At 43.0% G+C, this 26,148-nt stretch overlaps 1 protein-coding gene and 1 pseudogene across 12 annotated transcripts in view; one reads left to right on the top strand and one right to left on the bottom strand.

The window, feature by feature from the left end:
- The window catches only part of KDM4C (lysine demethylase 4C), a 351,443-nt gene that overhangs the window by 291,714 nt on the left and 33,581 nt on the right, over window positions 1–26,148 (bottom strand). For 9 of the 12 annotated variants that reach the window (XR_016210339.1, XR_016210337.1, XR_016210340.1 and 6 more), the window contains 2 exons: window positions 20,147–20,322; window positions 13,295–13,409 (listed from right to left, as the gene is read on the bottom strand). Coding sequence is in view for 5 of the 12 variants with exons in the window: in XM_051858176.3 (XP_051714136.2) it covers window positions 13,295–13,409; window positions 20,147–20,322 (291 nt within the window). In the remaining 7 variants the exon portion in view is untranslated. The remainder of the gene's footprint in view (window positions 1–13,294; window positions 13,410–20,146; window positions 20,323–26,148) is intronic. The other 3 variants (XR_016210345.1, XM_070051918.2, XM_070051925.2) reach the window with 1 other exon arrangement.
- Window positions 21,700–23,145, top strand: LOC149128759 (mitochondrial import receptor subunit TOM6 homolog pseudogene; annotated as a pseudogene).

Genomic DNA, 26,148 nt, shown 5'->3' with positions numbered 1-26,148 from the left:
AATTAGGGGTCACCTAAGATAAACTCTATGAAATCAGTCTTAGGTTCCTCATCCACTGACATGCTGCCCGAATCAGATGATTGCTCAGATTCCTTCCAGCTAAAATCATTAATAATTTTATGACCACCCGCCTAATTCAGTACCAAATCTATGGTTTTTCATCTCCGTGTTTCATACTCTTTCCCCTTAAGAAATTCTCCCTGCTGCTTGTCTAATGCTTTCCCAGAGAAACCAACTTCTGCAGGTACACTAGTCACCCAGTACACACCGACACTCCCAGCACTTCATCCCTCATGTTGATCACCACATCCATGCCCACCATGTCCTGCGTTCTCAATCTTGTAGAACGTGCCAATGCCCAGGAATCTTAACTGTGTTACACTGTTATTGTACAAGCACTCATTCCACCCATGGGGTACCTCACCTACACCGTATGTGCTATTTATCCCTTAGGGAAGCCATTTACAACTCGTCAGCTAACCAGAAAGCACCCTGCAGAAGCAAACACTCTTTCTACAGTCTCACACCCCAGACCACTCCACAGAGCGTAATCACACATGCTTGCTGGTTTATCAGATTAGCACTGTAATAGCCAAAGACTTAGTAGGCTTTCTTTTCCTCTGTCCCCTGCCCCAAAAGTCTTTGTTTAGTTCTTTGTTCTTTTTGTTTTTTCCAAAGTATTTTGAAAGAGAATCAGTTTTAGGTGTTCAGATTCAGTTTATCAGACTTTAAAGAACACATTGCCAAATTTTGGCCAAAGTGTTAATATTTTGGGAAAGCTTTCTATCATTTTGGCACTGAGATATTTAAATAAATTTTTTGAAAAAATATATTTTGATGGTGAAGTTTAACAATTGAGAGGTAAAGAGAAGAACTGAAATAGAAATGACCAGTTCACCTCACATCCTATTCAACACAATTTGTTTTCACATCATTTCTGACACAAGATTTGTATCTGCCTGAACAATAACTTATTTATCTTCTCACTTTCAGTGGCAATCCAATTTGGTCTGGACAGATACAGTGCTTAGAACATTATTCCAATCGCTTCTCAGCCTTTTGGCCAAGATCAAGTGTAGGACATTATTCCAGGGACCGGCACCACTGTGGCCTAATGAGGAAAGTCACCACCTGCATTGCCAGCATCCCCTACAGGCGCCTGTTCGAGTCCCAGCCACTCCACTCTCAATCCAGCTCTCTGCTATGGTCTGGGAAAGCAGTAAATGATGGCCCAAGTGCTTGACCCTACACACCTACATGGAAGATCATAGGAAACTTTGGGCTCCTGGCTTCGAATTGGCGCAGCTCCAGCCATTGCAGCAATCTGGGGAGTGAACCAGCGGATGAAAACCTCTCTCTCTGTGCCTCTCTTTCTCTCTCTGTGTGTAACTCTTTCAAATAAATAAATAAATCTTTAAAAAAAAAATTATTCCAGTGACAGACTAATTTTCCCCTCGGTGATCCTTCCTAACCCTCTCATGCAATAAACTCTAGGATGTTAGCCTATAACTGGGCTTTAACTTCTGTTTCCGTGACAATTCCTGTGCCATCCAGGCTATGCCTATCTGACAATACCCTTCTGAAAATACAACTTCCAGAATTAACTAGAACACTCTACATTCAATGTGACCAGTAAATTAACACTAACATCACCTCCCCTGTCAGTACAGCATAATTTGGGTTGTGCAGGACAAAGCTTCATTTACTAAACAGGAGCCCTAGCATGCTAGTAAACAATGAGATTTTAATTTTTTTTTTTTTTTTTTTTTTTTTTTACTTAAAGTCATACACGGGGGCCAGCACTGTGGCACGGTGGGAAAAGCTGCCACCTGCAGCACCAGCGTCCCATATGGCCACCCGCTCAAGTCCTGGCTGCTCCACCTCCCATCCAGCTCCTCGTTAATGTGCCTGGGAAAGCAGTGGAAGATGGCCCAAGTCCTTGGGTTCCTACACCAGCGCGGGAAACCCAGAAGAAGCTCCAGGCTCCTGGCTTCAGATTGAACCAGTTATTCTCTCGCTCTCTCTCTCTCTGAACCAGCAGATGGGAAGATATTCATTCTCTTTCTTTCTCTTTCTCTCTCTCTCTCCCTCTGCCTCTCCCTCTCTCTCTCTCTCTTCCTCGCTCCCTCCCTCCCTCCCTCCCTCTCTGCCTCTGTGTAACTCTGCCTTTCAAATAAATAAATCCTTAAAAAAAAAAAAAAAGTCATACACAAAACTAAAACCTAAAAGTCATGAGCCTACAGGCCTACAATTCTGTCTTTGAACTAAAACATGTCTAGGAGAATGACCTGTTTGCCCTAATATGGAATTTAGGCAATTAGTATTCTAGCTTTAAATTATTTATTGCAGGATAAATTATATTCTGATGTAATTAACATATAAAAATAGAAAGGCATTCTCTTGGTGACTTAGACTATTTTACCACATTTGGAACCTCACAGCCTTAAATGAACTTGTTGTCCATGAGCACCACCTGGTGGATGAAGGTATTTAAACTACCCAATTGTATGACAAAGAAAAAAAATGTCTTCATACAGAGGAAAGAGGATACTGCCATGAAGACTAAATTATTCCAATGCCTCAGTCAACAGATACATATAGATCTCTCTCAATTTGACAAAACTCTAATACAAAAGAAATCCGGAGTTCACAAAAAAATTCACTATCAATCCAGTTACTCTAGAAAAATATGTCGCTTATCATAAGCAATTTTAAGTTGGGAGGAACCTCAGAGCTTAATAAATATACCACTTCCCTTTACAGATGAATACTGGATGGCAAAAACCCATTAAAATCAACATTCTGTGCTGTTTAATATGGCCTTCTGTCTTGAGAAGCTATAGAGGAAAGACACAAAGTGAGGCAACCTCTGTGGACAAGCACCTCTCTCTCATTGGCAGTGATTTGGCCTCCCTACTGTGGACTGTGCCTTCTACCCCTAAACTGACACAAGACCAGAAACCCTCATACTTTCCCACTTCACTGCCCACCTGCTTTCCTGTTCATATGAGAGTTATCTACATGCCTCTGCCCAAGAAAACCAACCTACCAATAAAAACAAGGCAAATCAGATTAATTTTAAATCTTTCATCTATCAAAAGAAAGCATGCCCAGAGGAAAATACAACACCAAACTATATTGTTGTATTGCAAATAGCTTTGCAAATAAAATTATGGAACACTATAGGGAAAAATCATTGGAAGAAAATATATGATACTTTTTTTTGACAGTCATCTCTGGCAGCATTATGAGTGACTTTAATTTTCTCTTTCCAGCTTTTTAAATATTTGACATTTATATTAAGAAAAAAGATCGCTTTTGCCTCAAAATGTATACAGTTATACTCAGACACTGAAGAAAGCTGAAATGGGAAAATGGAAAGGAGAGGACCCCACCCACTCATCTACCCATAGCAGGCATGGCCAGAATACATTTCCCTGGCTATCAAGAATACTCTAGGGGCCGGCACTGAGGCAAAGCAGATTAAAGCCCTGGCCGAAGCACCTGCATCCCATTGTGGGCGTCAGTTCTAGTCCTGGCTGCTCATCTTCTGATCCAGCTCTCTGCTATGGCCTGGGAAAGAAGTGGAAGAGGGCCCAAGTCCTAGGGTCCCTGCACCCACGTGGGAGACCCAGAAGAAGCTCCTGGATCCTGGCTTCGGATCAGCCCAGCTCCGGACATTGCGGCCATCTGGGGAGTGAACCAGCAGATGGAAGACCTCTCTCTGTGTCTCTACCTCTCTCTGTAACTCTTTCAAATAAATAAAATAAATTTTAAAAAAAAAAAAGAAGAATACTCAGTAAAAGACACAGTTTTGTCTTAAGTTTTTCCATAATATACTGATCCAGAATATTCTGAATTTTCTACCAATTGCTATAAGTACCTGATGATTCCCAAAGCAATAGACTAGCAAATTAAAATTAACAGAATCACTTGGAAATAAATTTAAATATCTTCTATATTTTTAGATATAGATACATGAGTTCACTGTTTAATACCTGTAAATTTTTTTCTGATTTATGACAGAAAACATGATACGCTATTCCCCAAAGAATTCAAAGGCTTCCAGTTATGTTTCCATATATGATTAGTTTTGGGGGGATCATGTTAGGGTTGCAGTTACACAAAGGTCAATAGGACAGAACACTTATTTTGCTTTTAGAAGCCTATATCATCTACCCACAGTGAGAGAAGGCATCTTTCTCCAAATACCTTTTTTATTTATTTGAAAGTCAGAGTTACAGAGAGGCAGAGAGAGAGGTCTTCCACCTGCTGGTTCATTTCCCAAATGGCCACAACAGCCGGAGCTGGGCTGATCCAAAGTCAGGAGCCTGGAGCTTCTTGTGGGTCTCCCACATGGGTGCAGGGGACCAGGGACTTGGGCCATCTTCCACTGATTTCCAATACCAATACAGAGAGCTGGACAGGAAGTGGAGCAGCGGGTACCCATATGGGATGCCAGCATCGCAGGCAGCAGCTTTATCTGCTGGGCCATACCACTGGCACCAACCAAATATCTTACAGCAACAGTTTTCAGAGCGTTGTCTGTGCACCACTGACAGGTACTCAAATCCTGCGGAGGATCTACCATCAAAACTCTAATTATTCAAAGACATTATTATTTGCCTTCTTTACTGTCATTCTCACATAAGCATAAGGTGGAGTTCCCTAGAGGCCACATGATATCTGACATCACAACAGGTTAAGTACAGAAGCAGATGAAAGAATTCAGCAGTCTTCAATCAAGTAAAGTAAAGATTTGGAAAAAAAAATTAAAATAATGTGATTCTTAGTAAATTTTTTTGCTCTGGAAATGCATAGTGGAGCCGGCACTGTAGTGTAGCAGGTAAAGCCACCATCTGCACGGCCAGCATCCCATGTGGACACTGGTTCGAGACCCAGCTGCTCCACCTCCTATCCAGTTGTCTGTTAATGTGCGTGGGAAAGTAGTAGAAGATGGCCCAAGTGCTTGGGAAATCTGGGAGAAGGTCCTGACTTCTGGCTACAAATCAGTCCCGCTCCAGCTGTTGCAGCCATTTGGGGAGTGAATCCGCAGGTGCAATATCCCTCTCTCTCTGCTTCTGCCTCTCTGTAACTCTGCCATTCAAATAAATTAAAAAAAGAAGAAAGAAAGAAAAGAAAGAAGGAAAGAAAAAAGATGTTGCCTTTAAAGGAGAAGTGTACTGATATTTGAAGATTGTTTAAATGAATTAAATATTTTAGATAGTTTTAACTTACACTACAATACACAAGGATATAACCTACTTGAAAAATTATTAAAAGTATAATGCGCTGGCGCCGCGGCTCACTAGGCTAATCCTCCGCCTTGCGGCACCGGCACAACGGGTTCTAGTCCCGGTCGGGGCGCCGGATTCTGTCCCGGTTGCCCCTCTTCCAGGCCAGCTCTCTGCTGTGGCCTGGGAGTGCAGTGGAGGATGGCCCAAGTGCTTGGGCCCTGCACCCCATGGGAGACCAGGAGAAGTACCTGGCTCCTGCCATCGGATCAGCGCGGTGCACTGGCCGCAGCACAGCGGCCATTGGAGGGTTAACCAACGTCAAGGGAAGACCTTTCTCTCTGTCTCTCTCTCTCACTGTCCACTCTGCCTGTCCAAAAAAAAAAAAAAAAAGTATAATGTAGTCCTAAGACTAAAAAAGTTTTGAGAACCACTGCCTCAAGGTCTTAGTATTCAGAAAAACTCACACTGAGAAAGGTCATTTGAACCTCTCCCTCATCCCTCTTAACCAAAGCACTTTCCAAGTCTTTTACTCTAACCAGTCCATTTTGTAGTCCACACTTTCTAAAGCATGATTCTGAACCTCTCCTTTTGTTACTATAATAGTCTCAAAGAGATATACAGAAAGGAGCTGGCATTGTGGTACATTTATAGGTTGAGCTGCTGCCAGCAATGCCCACAACCCATATCAGCACCAGTTCCAGTTCCAGCTGCACAGCTTTAAACCCACATCCGTGTTTTTCAACTGAGAAAGCAGCAGAAGATGGTCCAAGTGCTTGGGGCCTTGCCACCCAAACAAGAGACCTGGCTCTTGGCTTGGCCTGGCCCAGCTCCGGCCATTTCAGCCATTTGGGGAGTGAACCAGAGAATGGAAGATTTTTCTCTAATCTCTCCCTCCAACTCTGTCTTTCAAATAAATAAATATATACATACAGAAAATTACCAAAAAAACATTCAAGAAAAGCCATAATCTATCCCCATATTATTTTTCTAGTGCCATATACTCGCCAAGTATACAGTTGCAGAGGTGTACCCTTTGCTGCTACACTGTGTGCAGGGTCAGGGTGGTGACCAGCAGTGTGACACAGCAATGTTGGCATCCCCTATCAAAGCAATGGTTCAAGTCTAGGCTAGTCTGCTTCCAATCTAGCTCCCTGTTAATGTGCTTGGGAAAACAGTGGAAAGTAGCCCAAGTGCTTGGGACCCTGTACCCCAGTGGGAGACTCAGATACAGTTCAAGGCTCCTGGCTTCAGTCTGATCCAGACCTGACTATTGCAATCATCTAAGGAGTAAGCCAGTGGATGGAAGATTTCTTTCTCTGTCTCTCCCTCTCTGTCACTCTTCCAATTAAAATGAATTGGAGATAGCAAATATAGAAGAAATGATACCTGCCATCATTGGACACAGAGTCTACTGCAAAAGAAATAGTTAAGCTACTGTCCACAGCACCAGCATGCCATATGGGCACCAGTTTACATCCTGGCTGCTCCACTTCCAATCCAGATCCTTACAAGTATACCTGGAAGGGTGACAGAGAATGACCCAAGTCCCTGAGACCCTGTACCCACGTGGGGGACCCAGATGAGGCTCCTGACTCCTGGCTTCAGCCTGGCCCAGCCCTGGCCATTGCAGCCATTTTAGGGGGTGGGCTGGGAGATAGAAGACCTCTCTCTCTCTTTCTCTCTCTCTGATTCTGCTTTTCAAATAAATAAAATATTTAGTTTAAAAAAAGAGAGAGAGAGAGAAAGAAAAAAGAAATAGTCAAATACACACAGGTATTTTCAGTTAATGCACTCATTTTCTAAATTTGCTGGATAATAATTTCTTTGGCCAACATTGACGGTCCATATCAAAAACTATGGAGCCAGTATTACGGTATAATGGGTTAAGCCACCACTTGCAATGCTGGCATCCCATAACAGAGTGCCAATTTGAGTCCTAGATGCTCCATTTCCAATCCAGCTTCCTGTTTATGTGCCTGGGAAAGCAGTGAAAGATGCCTCAAGTGCTTGGGCCGCTGCTACCCATGTGGGAATCCAGACTGGAGTCCCTGACCCCTGGCTTCAGCCTGTCCCAGATCTGGCTGTTGTAGCCACTTGGAGAGTTAACCAGCAAATGGATAATCTCTCAATCTCTCTCTCTCTCTTGCTCTCTCTGTTGCTCTGCCTTTTAAATAAAGATACATTTAAGGGAACGGAGTTGTGTCATAGCAGATAAAGCTACTATCTGCAATGTCAGCATCCCATACGGGCACCAGTTCATGTCCCCACTGCTCCAATTCTGATCTAGCTCTCTGCTAATGGCCTGAGAAAAGTAACAGAATATGGCCCAAGTGTTTGGGCCCTTGCCACCTACATGAAAAAACTGGAAGAAGCTCCTAGCTCCTGGCTATAGCCTGGCCCAGCTCTAGAAATTGTGGCCATCTGGGGAGTGAACCAATAGAAGATCTCCTTCTCTGTCTTTCTAACTCTGACTTTCAAATAAATAAATCTTTAAAAATAAATAAAATTAAAAATATATATGATGACATCCACTAATACAACTGTTTTTTTTTTGTTCACAAATCTAGAGAAAATAGAAAGCAGTCAAATTGCATCTCAGCTGTTTTCACAAAGGATAACATCTCATGCTGCTAGTAAAGTTAGTGGACGCCACTACTACAATCTTCTCATCATTGCTAATGAAAATGTGACCTGAGAAAGTAGAAAAGTCTGAGGATACTCTTTTGAACAGAGACAATACACTTGGAGACCCTTCTAGTGTTATTATGAAGACAACAGCCAGCGTCAGAAAAGCATATGGAACTTCATTTTCAATCTGATTTAATGAAGCATAATAGGAAGATCGTCATAATAGTACACAACAGATGCCAATAGAGATTCAACCCAAAATAGCACAGAACACAAGCCTGAAAAACTTACTATTGTGGGTAATACTGATATCTGCTCTTAGCTCTCACATTCAGAACAGAGAGGCAGCTCTCCTCTCAAAGTTCCATGGTGGTACACATGGCTACTGGCTATCTCAGAAATGCCATCCACCTTCTGTCTTCTATAGATATCTCCCGACTTTCCTATCTCCCTCAGCCAAGTCTTTCTTACTTTTTAAATGTTCATTTTCTATATAAAGCTGAGAGAAACAGACAGACATAGAATCTTTCACTACCAAATGCCTGCAGAAGCCAGGGCCAGCCCAAAGTCATGAGCCTGGAACTCAATCCAGGTTTTCCACAAGGGTGGCAGGGAAGCAAGCACTCAACCATCATCTGCTGCCACCAAGGGTGCACTTGAGCAGAAAGCTGTATGAGAAACAAAGTACCAAGGACTCATATCATGGTATGTCAAGCAGTGACTTAGTCACTGTTCCAAATGTCTGCCCCTAGCGAAATATTAGCATCCAATACATTGTTACAGGATTTTTTTTCTAGGTGTCATTCCTCTTTTCTCCGTGTTTTTTTTCCTAAAGAAATTACCATGTTTCTTTGCACACAGGTTTACTTTTTAAATGTATAGACAGTTAGCAAAGGCTAATTAAAATTTCCTTTATCAACAGACAACCTCTAAGGGAAACACAAAACAATTCAAATCTAACAACTCCTAGGCTCATGCTACTGTTGTCAAGGAATCATCTGAGGTCACCTAGGACCATAGATGACTTTAAGACCTTTAAAAAAAAAAAAAAAAAAAAAAGAGGTTCCTGAAACCAAACACCCCAACTCAATCATTGCAATAAACTAACATCATCAATTATACGAACTTCATTATCATGAGACCATTCAGAATTTTATTTATAACCCATCTGTCTCAAAAAGGATTTGCATTCTCCTTCCAAGAACAAATCATCATACCTCTATTAAAGGGGCTATCAAACATTTTCTGCAAGGGACCAGATACAATTTCTGTTATAACTATCTGTTATAATAAATTCTGCCATTGTAGTACAAAAATAGTCATAGATAATAAGAAAATGAATGAACAAGTAACAAAGTCGGACGGGTAAGCTAACCATGCTCTCTATCACTCACCCAAAAGCTGGGCAGTATCACCCCATAACTCTGATAGTCTTTGTATCTGGAACGAAAAACTAACTTGCTTAAGTAATGATACTGTTATTCTTGCCATAGGATACTATCCACAGGGTTGACTGAGCATTTTAGCATAAGCTAAGGAAATCAAGCTCTGAAAGAAGCACAAGAATGAAAGAGGGGACAAGACTCAAGCTCTGGAAATTCAGGCTTTTATCCCTTTCATAACAGGCAGATTCTTCTCGACCAGTCCTTCATGAACATCCTCACCCCTAATTCCCATGTTAAATCTTAGACTGTCACCTTCCCTGCTCCTTAAAGATCTGGCTAGTGGTGCTAAGAAACAAACACCAGGCTCTGGAACAGAGCACAGGAAGTTGCTGTGGTATCACAGAATACAACCGTAGCGCAGGCCCACAAGCCTATCTCAGGTCTCAGACAGACCCCTCTCACCCACACACACAACTGATGCTCCAGGTCCACTCACCCTTCTCAAGCTCCTGCTCAGCACACAGTCTCCAATTTCAGCTAAATTACTGACGTTGCTGAATGTGGACTTGCCCTCAAATTTGTCCAGCAACTGCCTCATCTTCTATTCTCTGTCTCCGCTCTCACTGGAACTCGGCAACGTACGCCAAGTTTGGATGTTCTTTCTCCTCCAGAAAGGCATTCTTCAATCCAAGTGCCTCTGCTGGACTCCACAGAACCCCACACTTGCCTCTGTGGCCAGGCTCTTCACATCATATTGCCCTCTGTCCCTCTAAGGCTATGAACTTAAGGATCATAGTCTTTCTCTATCTTTGTACAGTGCACAAAATGTGTCTCCTGCAGCCCTCCATATCCTTTCCAAAAACTCTCACTTCAACCAAAAAAGAAGGGCATGGTTTCCCATCCATTAGAGGAAGTATCCGTAGCTGGAAATTTGGGGTAAGGTGGGTTATAATTTGGTAACTGCAATTCCTTTCAAAATAATGCTATATATCACAAGAAATTACTTCTCAGGACAATTTAAATACTTAAGAATTAAATGGTATTAAGATATATACTCAACAGCAAAACAGTGTATGAGCTTTATCAATACACATTCATTATGATGATTTCAAATGTTCCTGACAGTTAACAGTGGTAACAACACTCTCCTTTAATGTACTTTTCCTCTTATTATTCTCTATCTACCTCAAGAGGGAAAATGCAAATTGTTTTTCATTTGTTTGAATTTAGGTGTCTTGAGGGTGAATGGTTTTATTTACTAGTAGCACTTACAATATTTTCTCATGTCTGTCTTTATGCTACAAAAGCAATGAAAACGTCAGCGCAGCTCAGCATGTTAAATGCTCCCTCGACACTGTGGAAATTCCATAAATACTATGCCTTGTATGACGGCTTCTCACAAACCAGAAAATGATGAGGATGTTTTAAAATTGCATATTTACAAATCACTGAATTTGGCCGTCGCCGTGGCTCACTTGGCTAATCCTCCGCCTGTGGCACTGGCACCCTGCATTCTAGTCCTAGTTGGGGCGCCAGATTCTGTCCCAGTTGCTCCTCTTCCAGTCTAGCTCTCTGCTGTGACCCGGGAAGGCAGTGGAGGATGGCCCAGGTTCTTGGGCCCTGCACCCACATGGGAGACCAGGAGGAAGCACCTGGCTCCTGGCTTTGGATCCACACGCCAGCTATAGCGGCCACTAGGGGGGTTGAAACAAAGGAAAAAAAGGAAGACCTTCTCTCTGTGTCTCTCTCTCACTAACTCTGCCTGTCTCTGCTGATGGGGCCAGCACTGAGGCATTGTAAGTTAAGCCTCTGCCGGCATCCATATGGATGCCAGTTCGAGACTCAGCTGTTTCGCTTCTGATCCAGCTCTCTGCTATGTCCTGGGAAAGCAGTAGAAGATGGCCCAAGTCCTTGGACCCTTACCACCTACTTGGGAGATCTGAAGAAGCTCCTGGCACCTAGCTTTGGCTCTGCACAGCTCTAGCAGCTGTGGCCATCTTTAGGGTGAACCAGCCCATGCAAGACCATTGTCTGTCTCGTCCTCTCTCTGTAACTCTGCTTCTCAAATAAACAAATAAATCGAGGCCAGTGCTATGGCACAGTGAGTGAAAGCTCCAACCTGCAGTGCGGGCATCTCATAAGGGTGTCAGTTCAAGCCCCAGTTGCTCTACTTCTGATCTAGTTCTCTGGTATGACCTGGGAAAGCAGCAGAAGATGGCCCAAATTCTTGGGCCCTTGCATCCAGTGGGAGACCCGGAAGAAGCTCCTAGCTCCTGGCTTCGGATCAGCTCAGCTCTGGACATTGCAGTCATTTGAGGAGTGAACCAGCGGACAGAAGACCTCTCTCTGGCTCAACCTCTCTCTCTAATCCTGTCTTTAAAATAAATAAAATAAATCTGAAAAAAAAAAATCTACAAAAAAAAGTATTAGAACAATGTCAAATCACAAGCATTGCTTTATGAAGACAGTAAACAAGATAAAACTTTTATTCTGAAGCTAGTCATGTGTGTGCACTATGACCATTCAAATGTATACACCCAACAGAAGTGCATGCTACTATGACCTGGGAAACATATGCAGAACATTCACAGAAGTTTTGGGCATAAAAGCAAAACAAGAAGCAGCAAAATGAACACTAACAGAATAAAAGATCTTTGACTCATTCATACTGCAGAATTAGGCACAGCCATGAAAATCAATGAATTATAACTACACAATACAGAAAAGGCTTAGAAATGAAATAAAATGTTAAAGAAACTGATCAGACATCAAAGAATATACACTGAATGAGTACAGTTATATAAAACTCAGAGTTCACAAGCAGCTATATTGTTATTTGGTTACACTAACAGAATTTTTTTTTAAGACTTGTTTATTTATTTGAAAGAGAGAGAAGAAGAGGCAGAGAGAGAGTGGTCCTCGATCTGCTGGTTCACTCCCCAGTTGGCCACAACAGCCAAAGCTGTGCCGATCCGAAGCCAAGAATCAGGAGTGTCCTCTGCGTCTCCCACACGGGTGCAGCAGCCCAAGAACTTGGGCCATTCTCTACTGCTTTCCCAGGCCATAGCAAAGAGCTGGATCGGATGTGGAGCAGCCAGGACTTGAACCGGCACCCATACAGTATGCTGGCACTGGAGGTGGTGGCTTTACCTGCTACGTCATAGCAACAGCCCCAAACTAACAGAATTTGAATATTGACTGGAGGTTAGATATTGTTACAGAAACATTAAATGCCTGGTAATAAAAGGACATGTGCTGATATAATTAAGGGTATACTATCATGATGTCTGTGGCTTACTTTTAGGTTTTTTGCTTATTTGTTTTTAAAGATTTATTTATTTATTTATTTGAAAATCAGAGTTACACTGAGAGAAGAGAGAGAGACTGAAAGATCTTCCATCTGCTGGTTCACTCTCCAGATGACCAAAGCCAAAAAAAAGTCAAAAAGCTTCTACCAGATCTCCCATGTGGGGCAGAGGCTCAGGCACATGGGCCACTTCTGCTGCTTTCCTAGGCACAGTCCCAAGGAGCTAGATCAGAAATGCAGCAGCTAGGACTCAAACTGGTGCCCATTTGGGATGCCAGAGTTGCAGGCTGCAGCTTAACCCACTTTGCCACAACGGTGGCCTCGAACATACTGATTTTTGTCTTAAGGTGGTGGTGTAATGAATATTTCTACCTCTTAAATGTCAATTTTATGTATAAAAGTAAATAATAAGAAGAAATAGAAAATATTTCCTATTTTTCCAAACATTTTTACAGTGTATTTGTACTGCTCAAAAATCTTCTAATGTGATAGCTAGATCAGCCAGAAAACACATATTACATTGATGTTGAACAGTCTCAGGTGTTTGTTAGGTTAGCTCTGGGTTCAGCTTGAAAACCCCAACAGTGGAGATCACACTGATAAGTCTTTAATTGCCTCTAGTCCTTTGAAGAAACACAGATCACCGAAAGCACAAAATAACTGATTTTCAACTGTGAAAAACGGTAATAAATTTAACAGGTGATCCTCTACAAAATTCATTATGAATATAAATATACCTCATCATATATGCTCCCATTAATATCTGCACCATAGATAGGTGCCACAAAAGTTAAGTTCTTCCAGTACTTGCGCTCCAAATCTTCATAATCTAAGTATCTTGGAGTACAATATCTGTAAAAGATAAATTTAAAAAGCAAATGTTAGTAATAAAATTCTAAGACTTTCGTCTTAAATTCCTTCCTAAATAAAATCCTATCAAAATGAAAATATTAGATACATATATCATCCAATCCAATAAGTAAGCATTCCAATATATTAATCATAGATATATGAATCCTCTTAAAACTTTTTCTGGGGCCAGCGCCATGGCTCACTTGGTTAATACTCAGCCTGCAGTGCCGGCATCCCATACGGGCACCAGGTTCTAGTCCCGGCTGCTCCTCTTCCAGTCCAGCTCTCTGCTGTGGCCAAAGAGGGCAGTGGAGGATGGCCAGTACTTGGGCCCCTGCACCCGCATGGAAGACAGGGAGGAAGCTCCTGGCTCCTGGCTCCTGATCAGTACAGCTCCAGCCGTTGCGGCCATTTGGGGGGTGAACCAATGGAGGAAAGACTTTTCTGTCTGTCTCTTTCACTGTCTATAACTCTTTCAAATAAAAAAAACTTCAAGGATCTATTTTATTTATTATTTTAAAAAGCAAAGTTAGAGAGAGAGAGGGAGGGACGGAGAGATACAGATCTTCCATCTGCTGGTTCAGACCCCTAATTGCCACAACAACTGAGACTGCACCAGACCAAAACCTGGAGACTGGAACTCTATCTAAGTCTCCCACATGGGTTGCAGGGACAAAAGCTGCTTTCCTAGGAGCAATAGCAGGGCGCTGGATTGGAAGTAGAACAGCAAGGACTCAAACTGGTGCCCACATGGGTGCCTACTGCACCACAACGCCATCCTCTATATTTTCTTTAGAAAAGAATACTTTCATGTAACAATCAACAACAGATGCAGAAATTTAGTTAAAAAAGATCATTTTAGCTTTCAAAATATTTCTAAAATCTGTAACAATTTATTGGGATTTAACCATTTACCAGGATATTTTAATGATTTATATGTAAAGCATGTATCATTGATGAAAGCAACTGACAAAGGACAACTTCACCACAAATCCAAAAAAGTAAAACTAAAATAAGGTACTCTGAGGGTAAGCGTTTAGCTAGCAATTAAGACACGTATCTCACAGCAGAGTATGTGAGTTCTGACACTGAGGGGTAGCTCCTGACACTAGCTTTCTATTGATGTAATCCTTGGAGGCAGCACACATCTCATGTCCATGGATTGCTGCCGCACCCAAGGGAGGCCTGGAGTGAATTCACACCTTCTGGCTTTAGCACCCACCAGGTTAGCCCCAGCTATTGGAGACATCTAAGGAGTAAATGAGAAGATGGGTGCATGGGAGCTTGTTCACTCTTGCTCTCTCACTCATTCCCTCTCCCTCTGCTTTTCTAACAAGTAATAAATAATTTAAAATAAAATACTTTGCCACTACTAAATTCTGACTGTATTAGTGGTAGGAGGAGATCAGACGTCTGCCTGCATCCCTTTTTTGGAGTGCATAGGATAGAGTCCTGCCTCTGCTTTTGATCCAGCTTCTGCTAATGAACATCTGGGGTGGAGACAGTAGATGATGGCTCAGGTACATGGGTCCCTGCCACTCAAAAACGAGACCCAGAATGAGTTCCAGGCTGCTAACTTCAGCCTGGCCAACCTCTAGCTGTCACAAGCATTTAGGAAGTGAACCAGTAGCTGAAAAATATCTCAGTATCTCAATATCGATCTGCCTTTCAAGTAAATGAAAGTAGGCATTTAAATAAAATTTTAAGTTATCATTAAAATAAAACCTCTTACACACCTAGAGTAGAAGAACGACCTTTCTAGAGAATAATATTCCAATACACAGCAAAAGTGTTTAAAAATGTATAGCACAGGCCGGGGCTGCGGCTCAATAGGCTATTCCTCCACCTGCAGTGCCGGCACACCGGGTTCTAGTCCCGGTTGGGGCGCCGGATTCTGTCCCGGTTGCCCCTCTTCCAGGCCAGCTCTCTGCTGTGGCCCGGGAGTGCAGTGGAGGATGGCCCAAGTGCTTGGGCCCCGCACCTGCATGGGAGACCAGGAGAACCACCTGGCTCCTGGCTTTGGATCACCGCAGTGCGCTGGCTGCAGCGGCCATTGGCAGGTGAACCAATGGAAAAGTAAGACCTTTCTCTCTGTCTCTCTCTCTCTCACTGTCCACTCTGCATGTCAAAAAAAAAAAAAAAAAAAAAAAAAAAAAAAAAAAAAAAAAAAAAAACAAAACATGTATACCATGATCCTTAAAATGTAACTCTGGAAATTCACTCTAACATTACTGAGATGTGTGTTAGATATGTCACCCAAGATGTTTGCTGCATCATTAGCTGAAAACACAAGCTGATATACAATAACTAATGATTCTTTCCTTTAAAATGTAGTACATAATAAGGTAGTTAAATTCTTTCCACAGTAAATGAAGCAAGGTAGAGAACACCATACCATGTTATTTCTGTAAGTGCTTGGGCCCCCACACCAGCACGGAGACATGAAAGAAGTTCCTGGCTCTTGGCTTCAGATTGGCCCACCTCTGGTCATAGCACCCACTTGAGGAATAAACTAGTGAATGGAAAACCTTTCTCTCTGACTCTCCCTATCTGTCTATAGCTCTGCCTCTCAAATAAATAAATAAAATATTAAAGAAAAAAAAAAGCAATGAGCATGAAAGAACCATTAGTTTGCCTTACTTCTGTTAGTAAGCTCCACTACCATAAGGAAATTCAGGCACCAACTAAACAATCAAACCAGAGGCCAGAGTCAGGCAGGAAGGACAGGTGTATATCCCTACACTCCAACTGATAAGGACAGATGTGCACCCCTACTCCCCTAAGCACAGACCTCAGAAAGAACAAATTTTAAAAACACGAAGAGGGCCAGCGCCGTGACTCAGTAGGCTAATCCTCTGCCTTGCAGCGCCGGCACACCGGGTTCTAGTCCCGGTTGGGGCACCGGCTTCTGTCCCGGTTGCCCCTCTTCCAGGCCAGCTCTCTGCTGTGGCCTGGGAGTGCAGTGGAGGATGACCCAAGTCCTTGGGCCCTGCACCCGCATGGGAGACCAGGAGAACCACCTGGCTCCTGGCTTTGGATCAGCGCGGTGTGCCGGCCGCAGCGGCCATTGGCAGGTGAACCAACAGAAAAGTAAGACCTTTCTCTCTCTCTCTCACTGTCCACTCTGCCTGTCAAAAAAAAAAAAAAAAAAAAAAAAAAACACACACGAAGAAAGTAGCAGAGACTTTTTTTTAAATATCTTCTAGGGAAACACTGGATTTTGAAAACAATAAGCTATCATACACTATGAATATATCACTGAATGCCAAAACAGTATCAATTTTTCAAAACCCTTAACTCTAACACTAAAATTTGGCACTGTTCATTAAGAAAAAATTATAAAATGCATGAATATTTGAAATAAACCTGATTCTAAACTGGAAAAAAAAGGAACCACTTGATTCTTCTATCAAATCCTGACTAAAACGTCCATCCCTAACAGACTATGAATTGCAGCTGATCCACAAATCCTGCATCAGTTTGCTCAAAACTGATTCAACAAATGATTGCATCTGATTTAAAATTACGTGCTTCTCCAATGCCTGAATTTTAAAATACTCATGTATTATTTTTGTAAATGTCAAAAATGTTTCTCAGAATCCTTCAAAATCTGTGTCACAACAGCATCTACAAAACAAAACAGCTTCATTCTGCAGTGCCAAACACAGAAGCTTTATCTTGTCCCAGGAAATCTCAGACTACTTTGCACTCCCTCTATGGTACTTGTAGTGGTTATCAATGTATCCACTAATTTTTTTAAGTATGATTTGGCTACTTTTTTTTAAGATCTATTTATTTATTTGAAACTCAGAGTTACACAGAGAGACTGATTGAGAGAGAGAGAGAGAGAGAGAGAGAGAAAGAGAGAGAGAAAGGTCTTCCATCCTCTGGTTCACTCCAAAATTGGCCACAACGGCCGGAGCTGGGCCGATCTGAAGCCAGGAGCCAGTAGCTTCTTTAGGGTCTTCCACACAGGTGTAGGGGCCCAAGAACTTGGGCCACCTTGTACTGCTTTCCCAGGCCATAGTAGAGAGCTGGATCGGAAGTGGAGCAGCCGGGACTCAAACTGGCGTCCATATGGGAGGCCTACACTGCACGCAGTGGTTTTACCCACTACACCACAGTGCCAGCCCCAATCTGGCTACTTTTAACATACAAATTATCGCTTGAAATACCAAAGTTGCCAAACAAAGGTTCCATTCAACCATGTAACTAGTAGTGGGTATTAAAAGATGAATACAGGGCAGTGCCATGGCTCACTAGGCTAATCCTCCGCCTGCGGTGCCAGTTCTGTCCTGGTTGCCCCTCTTCCAGTGCAGCTCTCTGCTGTGGCCCGGGAGTGCAGTGGAGGATGGCCCAAGTGCTTGGGCCCTGCACCTGCATGGGAGACCAGGAGAAGCACCTGGCTCCTGGCTTCGGATCGGCGCAGCATCAGCCATAGTGGCCATTTGGGGGGTGAACCAATGGAAGGAAGACCTTTCTCTCTGTATCTCTCTTTCACTAACTCTGCCTTTCAAAAAACAAAAAGATGAATACAGAGCCTGGCCCAGCCCAGGCCAAGGCAGCCATCAGGGGAGTGAAGCAGCAGATGGAAAATCTCTCTCTCTCCTTATCTCTCCCTCTCTCTGTAACTCTTGACTTTCAAATAAATAAATCTCTTTAAAAGTAAATAAATATGGAGTACAGAATGCAGTAAACAGTTTATACTTGTAAACAGGTGAAACTGCCTCTGCAGTTTTGTTTCAATAACATTGTACTTTGAAAAGAACTCTAATAGAGTGTGAAAGGTAATGAGTCCAATCTATGATGAAAGTTTCACATTCTATTAATAAGAGGCTGAATGTCTATCCAAAGAATTCAAAATATAATATAAAATTTCCTATTCCTTTGGAATGGCAAGAATGCTCCACAATAGAAATCTGACCAACAGAAGTGAGATTTTCAAGTATCATCATGTGTATGTGATAAATTTAACTTTTTAAAAAAACTAGCATCTTCATTCTAAGACTTAACCTCAATCTCATGCACACAGGGAATCTGGACAACCATGTTTCGTTGGGTTTTTTTTATTTATTAATTTAAATTAAGAGTTACAGAGTAAAAGAAGGAGAGGCAGAGAAGTCTTCCATGCGCTGGGTCACTCCCCAGTTGCCCACAATGGCCAGAGCTGCACAGATCCAAAGCCAGGAGCCAGGAGTTTCTTCCAGGTCTCCCAAGTGGGTGCCAGGGCCCAAGATGAGTTGGGCCATCTTCTACTGCTTTCCCAGGCCATAGCAGAGAGCTGGATCAGGAGTGGAGCAGCCAGGAATTGAACCAGCACCCATATGAGATGCCCGCACTGCAGGCAGCAGCTTTATCCGTTACGCCACAGTGCCAGTCCCAAAAACCATGTTTTTAAGTTCATTTTCTGAGGTTTCATTTGCTTAGGTTTGTTTCTGTCAGATGAATGGCATGACCTGAAGCCTAACCATGAATCAGAATCTTAAAAATAATTTAATTATAATAATTTGACTCAAAATGTACACTCAAATTCTTTTATACTCCTGCTTTCAAGAACTTCATTCTCCTCCCCTTGAGTGTAAGATGCCTTAGCAACTGGTTCATAACAAACAGAACATGGCAGAAGTGACTGCATCACTTCTGACACAGCTCACTTAAAGATACTGTGGCTCCCATCTTTCTGACTCTCTTGCATCACTTGCTCTGGCAAAAGCCAGGTGTCACAACACGAGAAAGAATCAATGTGACGGCCAGCACCGCGGCTCCCTAGGCTAATCCTCCGCCTTGTGGCGCCGGCACACCAGGTTCTAGTCCCAGTCGGGGCGCCGGATTCTGTCCCGGTTGCCCCTCTTCCAGGCCAGCTCTCTGCTATGGCCCGGGAGTGCAGTGGAGGATGGCCCAAGTGCTTGGGCCCTGCACCCCATGGGAGACCAGGAGAAGTACCTGGCTCCTGCCATCAGATCAGCGCGGTGCGCCGGCCGCAGCACGCCAGCCGCGGCGGCCATTGGAGGGTGAACCAACGGCAAAAGGAAGACCTTTCTCTCTGTCTCTCTCACTCACTGTCCACTCTGCCTGTCAACAACAAAGAATCAACGTGACAAGGAGCTGAGAATTCTAGCCAACATCCCATAGAAAGGGAACACTCTCTTAGTAGAGGATCTTCCCACCACAGTCAAATAGTCAGATACCTGTAGCCTCAGCCAACATCTTGCATGTAACTCCTGGGAGACCTGAGCTAGAATTATCCAGTAAAGCCACTCCCAGATTCCTGACACTCAATAATTGTGAGCTGCTTAAAGCAGCAAAAGGTTGGGGTAATTGTTTACATAGCAATAAATAGCTGATTAAAGGATGACCTTTCAAATTATTTAAGGTTTTCATTTAAAATTACTGATCTAATAACACACACACACACACACACACACACACACACACACACCCCTTATGTCACACAAACAAATTTACCTAAAACAGATGAATTAAAAAACTCATGGCAACTAAAGGATAAAAAGACCTACTTATATCCACTAAGAATGAGATAAAATGAGAATTTCTTCAAGAAAAACTAAAGTGTAGTAGGCAACCACATGAAGAGAAAACAGAAACAGTCATATGAAGACTAGAGAAACTGTACAAGAGACTCCTAATTTTCATTATAAACTTCTGTCTTCTGGCTTTCTTATATCTTCATATATATCTTTGAAAGAAACATAAACAACAAACTGAAATCTACTTACTTGCCACTATTGGCCAGCTGCCTGAACTCCTTCACAGTCATGGCTTTTTTCTGGATGTTATACTGAGTGAACAATCCTGACTGCCCTGTTACCATCTGCTGAATCGGTGCTGGAATAAGCAAATTATCAATGTCATCATAGCACTGTCTTGGCTTCCATTCCTTAGGAGGAATTACCTAAAAGTAAAATAATAAAATATTATCTTAAAAATATTCCAAAGTAATTTAGCATTTATATCTCAATACATTACAAAAGAAGAATTCTCAGCATCTCTGAAAAATTTCTAAAGAAAAAAATTTTGAAGATTTACAAAAGAGAAAGAGTTTTTTTTTTTTTTTTTTTTGGACAAGCAGAGTTAGACAGTGAGAGATAAAGGTCTTCCTTCCGTTGGTTCACTCCCTAAATGGCCTGTCACGGCCGGCACACCTCGCCAATCAGAAGCAAGGAGTCAGGTGCTTCCTCTTGGTCTCCCATGAGGGTGCAGGGCCCAAGCACTTGGGCCATCCTCCACTGCACTCCCTGGCCACAGCAGAGAGCTGGCCTGGAAGAGGGGCAACGGGGACAGAATCCGGCGCCCCAACCGGGACTAGACCCGGGGTGCCGGCGCCGCAGGCAGAGGATTAGCCAAGTGAGCCGCAGCACCGGCCCGAGAATGAGTTCTTTCACAGCAAAATTTATTGGATGCTTTCTATATCAAATCCTGTACTTACATTAACTATTTTAATTAATATTATTCACTCAATTTTAAAAACAAAATTTGAAGACACACTAAAATAGCTGAAGTTCAAATAGCTAAAGACTAGTTAAGCCGAAATTCAAACTGGAATAATATGACGTCAGAATTCACATTAAGCCATTATCTTAATCTGCCTCTCAACAGAAGATGAAATTGTGTTTACATAAATCATGATTCCTCCAAAGAAGTTCATCTGTTTATATAAATGAGAAAAACAAGGAAAATTTATTTAGCCAATATTATCTTCTCTACAGATCTCATGCAATATGACAAATAGCACAGTGGTGTGCTTTTTAAATGTTTAACAGCTTAAGGTAGGAGAAACCTTGATTTGCAGGTATAGCCTATTTCTTTGGTATAACTTCTCCTACAATGACCAATCTGAACCTACCTATAAGACACCATAAAAAACATGACTGGGAGGCCAGCGCCACGGCTCAATAGGCTAATCCTCCACCTAGCAGCGCCGGCACACCAGGTTCTAGTCCCGGTCAGGGCGCCGGATTCTGTCCCGGTTGCCCCTCTTCCAGGCCAGCTCTCTGCTGTGGCCTGGGAGTGCAGTGGAGGATGGCCCAAGTGCTTGGGCCCTGTACCCCATGGGAGACCAGGAGAAACACCTGGCTCCTAACTTCAGATCAGTGCGGTGCGCCAGCCGCGGCGGCCATTGGAGGGTGAACCAACGGCAGAAGAAGACCTTTCTCTCTCTCTCTCTCACTGTCCACTCTGCCTGTCAAAAAAAAAAAAAAAAAAAAAAAAAAAAAAAAAAAAAAACACATGACTGGGAAGAGATGTGCTATATCCACTCTTGCATACCAGTATGAGGTGGTACAGTACACCACTGCTTTCTCACAGTATCCAAACACTTAATTACAAACAATGAAAAGGTCTAGAACATTAAGACCAAAAATATATATTCGTATAATTTAAATTAGAAGTCAGGGCCGGTGCCGTGGCTCACTTGGTTAATCCTCTGCTGTGGTGCCGGCATCACATATGGGCGCTGGCTCTAGTCCCGGCTGCTCCTCTCCCAGTCCAGCTCTCTGCTGTGGCCCAGGAAGGCAGTGGAGGATGGCCCAAGTGCTTGGGCCCTGCACCCGCATGGGAGACCAGGAGGAAGCACCTGACTCCTGGCTTCGGATTGGCACGGCACACTGGCTGTGGTGGCCATTTGGGGAGTGAATCAACGGAAGGAAGATCTTTCTCTCTGTCTCTCTCTCACTGTCTATAATTCTACCTGTCAAATTATTTATATATATATATATATACACACACACACACACATATTATATATATATACACACACATATATAAAATCAGAAGCAACAAAGTCATGAAGTCAGTCATGATTTATGGCTAAAACATTTTTACTTTTAGAGGTTCTTTTAATTTTTTAAAAAGATTTATTTATTTATTTATTTATTTGAAAGTCAGAGTTACACAGAGAGAGGAGAGGCAGAGAGAGAGAGACAGAGAGAGAAAGAAGTCTTCCATCCGATGGTTCACTCCCCAATTGGCCGCAACAGCCAGAGCCGCACCAATCCGAAGTCAGGAGCTTCTTCTGGGTCTCCCACACGGGTGCAGGGGCCCAAGGACTTGGGCCATCTTCCACTGCCTTTCCAGGCCATAGCAGACAGCCGAATCTGAAGTGGAGTAGCCGGGTCTCAAATGGGCGCCCAAGTGGGATGCTGGCATTTCAGGCCAGGGCGTTAACCTGCTGCACCACAGCATCAGTCCCAAGGATCTTTTAATTATTTAAATATAATCTTAACATGAAGTGATATTAAAATTCAAGTTTAATTCACATTGTACAACACATTAAGTATTAAAACATCATGTTTTCTTAACAGGAAATGGACTTAAGCACAACATACACAGGCCTTTAAAGTTTCCAAAATTAAGCCTTTACCTTGCAGTGCTGCTAGAGCTTCCAGCAGGGTCACTGTGAACCCTCTGGCCCCATGAATGAAGCTCCAGAAATCCCAGAGGATGTGGGAGATTGGCTTCAGGGTGTCTGCTTTGCCACCAATAGGAATGACTTCTGGAGGAACTTGATCCTCAGTTTGGGACTCTTTGCTGAAGGCATGTGGCTGGCCAGAACTTGAGTGACACTGACTTAATGGCACTCTTGCCAGCGGTATAGTCAAGCAGACAAATGGAATTCCTGTGCAGTACTCAAGCCTTCCAAAAGCAGCCTACAGTCCGTGACCACCACAGGACATGCCCAGATGGCAGCTGAAGTCTGATGCAACAGGAGCCTCCCCCTTCCCTACCTGGTTCTCTTTCCTTCTCCAGTCCATTAGGAACTGTGCTCCCTGGTAAGCAACCCAGCTCCCACTAAGGCGTCGCTCTGCTCTGTAAAGTTCTGTACCTAGTTCCTATATCTCTGCACCATGTGAGCGCTCTCTTGTCCTGAAAACTAACAATTTTTTTTATAACAAATATGTGAAATAAAAGCCTGCACACAAGGACTCCCCCAACCCAAAAAAAAAAAAAAACTTAACCTTTTTCATCTAAACAAAGGAACTCTCTTGTTATAAAAATAAGTTAAATTTAAAGAATACATCTTAAAAAATGCTGAGATGAGAAAAACCAAAGCAGATTATACTCTGCAGCCAAAGTCACTACTATAGAAATACTACACTATTTTCTTCTAATCATAAATTAAAACCAATTTACTGGCCAGCGCCGCGGCTCACTAGGCTAATCCTCTGCCTTGCAGCGCCGGCACACTGGGTTCTAGTCCTGGTTGGGGCGCCAGATTCTGTCCCGGTTGCCCCTCTTCCAGGCCAGCTCTCTGCTGTTGCCAGGGAGTGCAGTGGAGGATGGCCCAAGTGCTTGGGCCCTGTACCCCATGGGAGACCAGGAGAAGCACCTGGCTCCTGCCTTCGGATCAGTGCGGTGCGCCAGCCACACCGCTCCGGCCGGGGCGGCCATTGGAGGGTGAACCAACGGCAAAGGAAGACCTTTCTCTCTGTCTCTCTCTCTCTCACTGTCCACTCTGCCTGTCAAAAAAAAAAAAAATTATTTTTTTTAAAGATTTATTTATTTGAAAGGCACAGTTACAGAGAGAGAGAGAGATCCTCCATCTGCTGGCTCACTCCCCAGATGGCCACAATGGCCAGAGCTGAACCAGTCCAAAACCAGGCTCAAGGAACATATTCGAGGTCTCCCACATGGGTGCAGGGGCCCATGGACTCGGGTCTCTTCTGCTGCTGTCCCAGGCACATTAGCAGGGAGCTGGACTGGAAGTGGAGGTGCCGGGACTCAGACTCAAACCATGCCCATATGAGATGCCAGCGCTGCAAATGGCAGCTTTACCTGCTATGTCAAAGACCAGTTTATTAAATGCTGTCAATAATGCATTAATAAGAATCTCACAAATGGCTCTGTTCCCAGGGGATACCACTCAAAGCAAACTGGTTGCATTAATGCAGTTTTTTTTTTTTAGAAAATGATTTGAGCTGGTACAGTTTTGTGCATTAGTTATTAACGCGTGTTCCAGAACAAGAGGGAAAGTAGGTAAAACTATTCATGTGACTCAATGTAAAATATGGTAACAACAGTTAGAAACAAACAGTTCATTGTGTTTCAAACATATGTATTAAGAAATAATCATAGGGTTGAATAAATGAATTTCCCTAACTTTGTCAATGAGTCTCACTTCAAAAGGGGGGGGGGGTGAGGTTTACTGGACTCAGGTGTGTTTTGTAATTATAGTTCTAATTAACTTTGTTGCATAATATTGGCAGCAGCACAGGTGTACTCCATGTGCCTGCAGCTCCCTTGAGAGGGTGGCTGCTACTTTATCATCTAAAGTTACTAATCATGTCACCCTACAAGCCTACCACAGGACATTTTACCAATCTCAGTGGAACGCAGTATGATGTACCTTCTCAAGAAACAAAGAGAGAACAGGACAAAGGACTGCATTCAGAGCTTAGAGAAACAGAAAGTCAACCCCAGCACCCTTCTACGTCCTACCAAAATAAAGCCGAAATCCTTGCTAACCCATTACAAGTTCATGGTACAAATTATGAGTGCCAATAATTCTGAAATAACACATTGTCCTAAAGCTTTTCTCTCTCTCTCTCTCTCTCTTTCTCTGTCACTCTACTTGTTAAATAAATAAATCTTATTTAAAAACAGCAACTCTGAGGCTAGCATTGTAGTGTTAAGAGGTTAAGCCTCCACCTACAATGCCAGCATACCACATGGGAACCAATTCAAGACCCAGGTGCTCCACTTCCAATCCATTTCACTGTTAATTCATCTGAGATGGGAGCCAAAGATGGCCCAAACCTTGGGCCTCTGCACCCACATGGGAGACCTGGAAGATGCTCCTGACTCCTGCCTTCAGCTTAGCCTAGCCCCAGCCATTGCAGCCATCTGGGAAGTGAACCAGCAAATGGAAGATCTTTCTCTCACTCTGTATTTCCTCCTATCTTTAAGTCTGCCTTATAATAAATAAAGAATAAATCTTAAAAAAAAAAAAAAAACCTTAACTTTTTATTTATTTATCTGAGCCAAACAGAGAAGGGGAGTCATCAGCTGCTTCACTACACAAATGCACACTATGCACAGGATGAGGCTGAGTCCAAAGCCAAAAGATGGGCACTCAACCAGGTCTCCCACTTTAGGTGGCATGGTGCAACTACCTGAGTCATTACCTCTGCCTTCCAAGGACTGCATTAGTAGGATGCTGGATTCAGGAATCAGGCAGGTATGGAACCCAGGTACTCCAATATAAGATGTGGATGCCTTAACTGCTAGGCCATCCAAATACATACAGGTCTTTAACATCTTAAAGAATAGCTCAATTGGCAAAGTTTTCCCTTTATCTCCCTTTTTTGTTATCGCCTACACACCCCTGAGTACAAACATGCAGTGTGTTCCTCAGTACCTTACTGACTTCCCCTAAGAACCTGAGCATCATCAGTAATGCTTACATTTCTTAATTCACCATCACCACTTTTAAAGACATTATCTAGCACCTAGAAGAATAAGAAAAGATGAGTACTTTCAAACATCTAAACCAAAGACCACTGCTCCCCATATTCATTGGCCTGCGCCACCATTAGTAGATAAACACAACTACTTCTAACAAGACCCCCTGCTGTCCTGGGGGGGGGGGGGGCAACACCACCACCAAAACACACACCAAATTCATTCTTCACCCACAGGAGGCAGTGTGATGTGTTCAAAATAATGTCACAGAGAGAGCAAAAGAAATAAACAGCTACCACATCATCCTCTCCCATTATGGCTG

This window comes from Oryctolagus cuniculus, chromosome 1, assembly GCF_051225735.1.
Source record: "Oryctolagus cuniculus isolate XC-2025 breed Fujian yellow rabbit chromosome 1, ASM5122573v1, whole genome shotgun sequence".
In the NCBI taxonomy this organism is placed as follows: domain Eukaryota; kingdom Metazoa; phylum Chordata; class Mammalia; order Lagomorpha; family Leporidae; genus Oryctolagus; species Oryctolagus cuniculus.
Note: the sequence above shows the minus strand (reverse complement) of the source record. Positions and strands in the feature narration are given on the sequence as shown.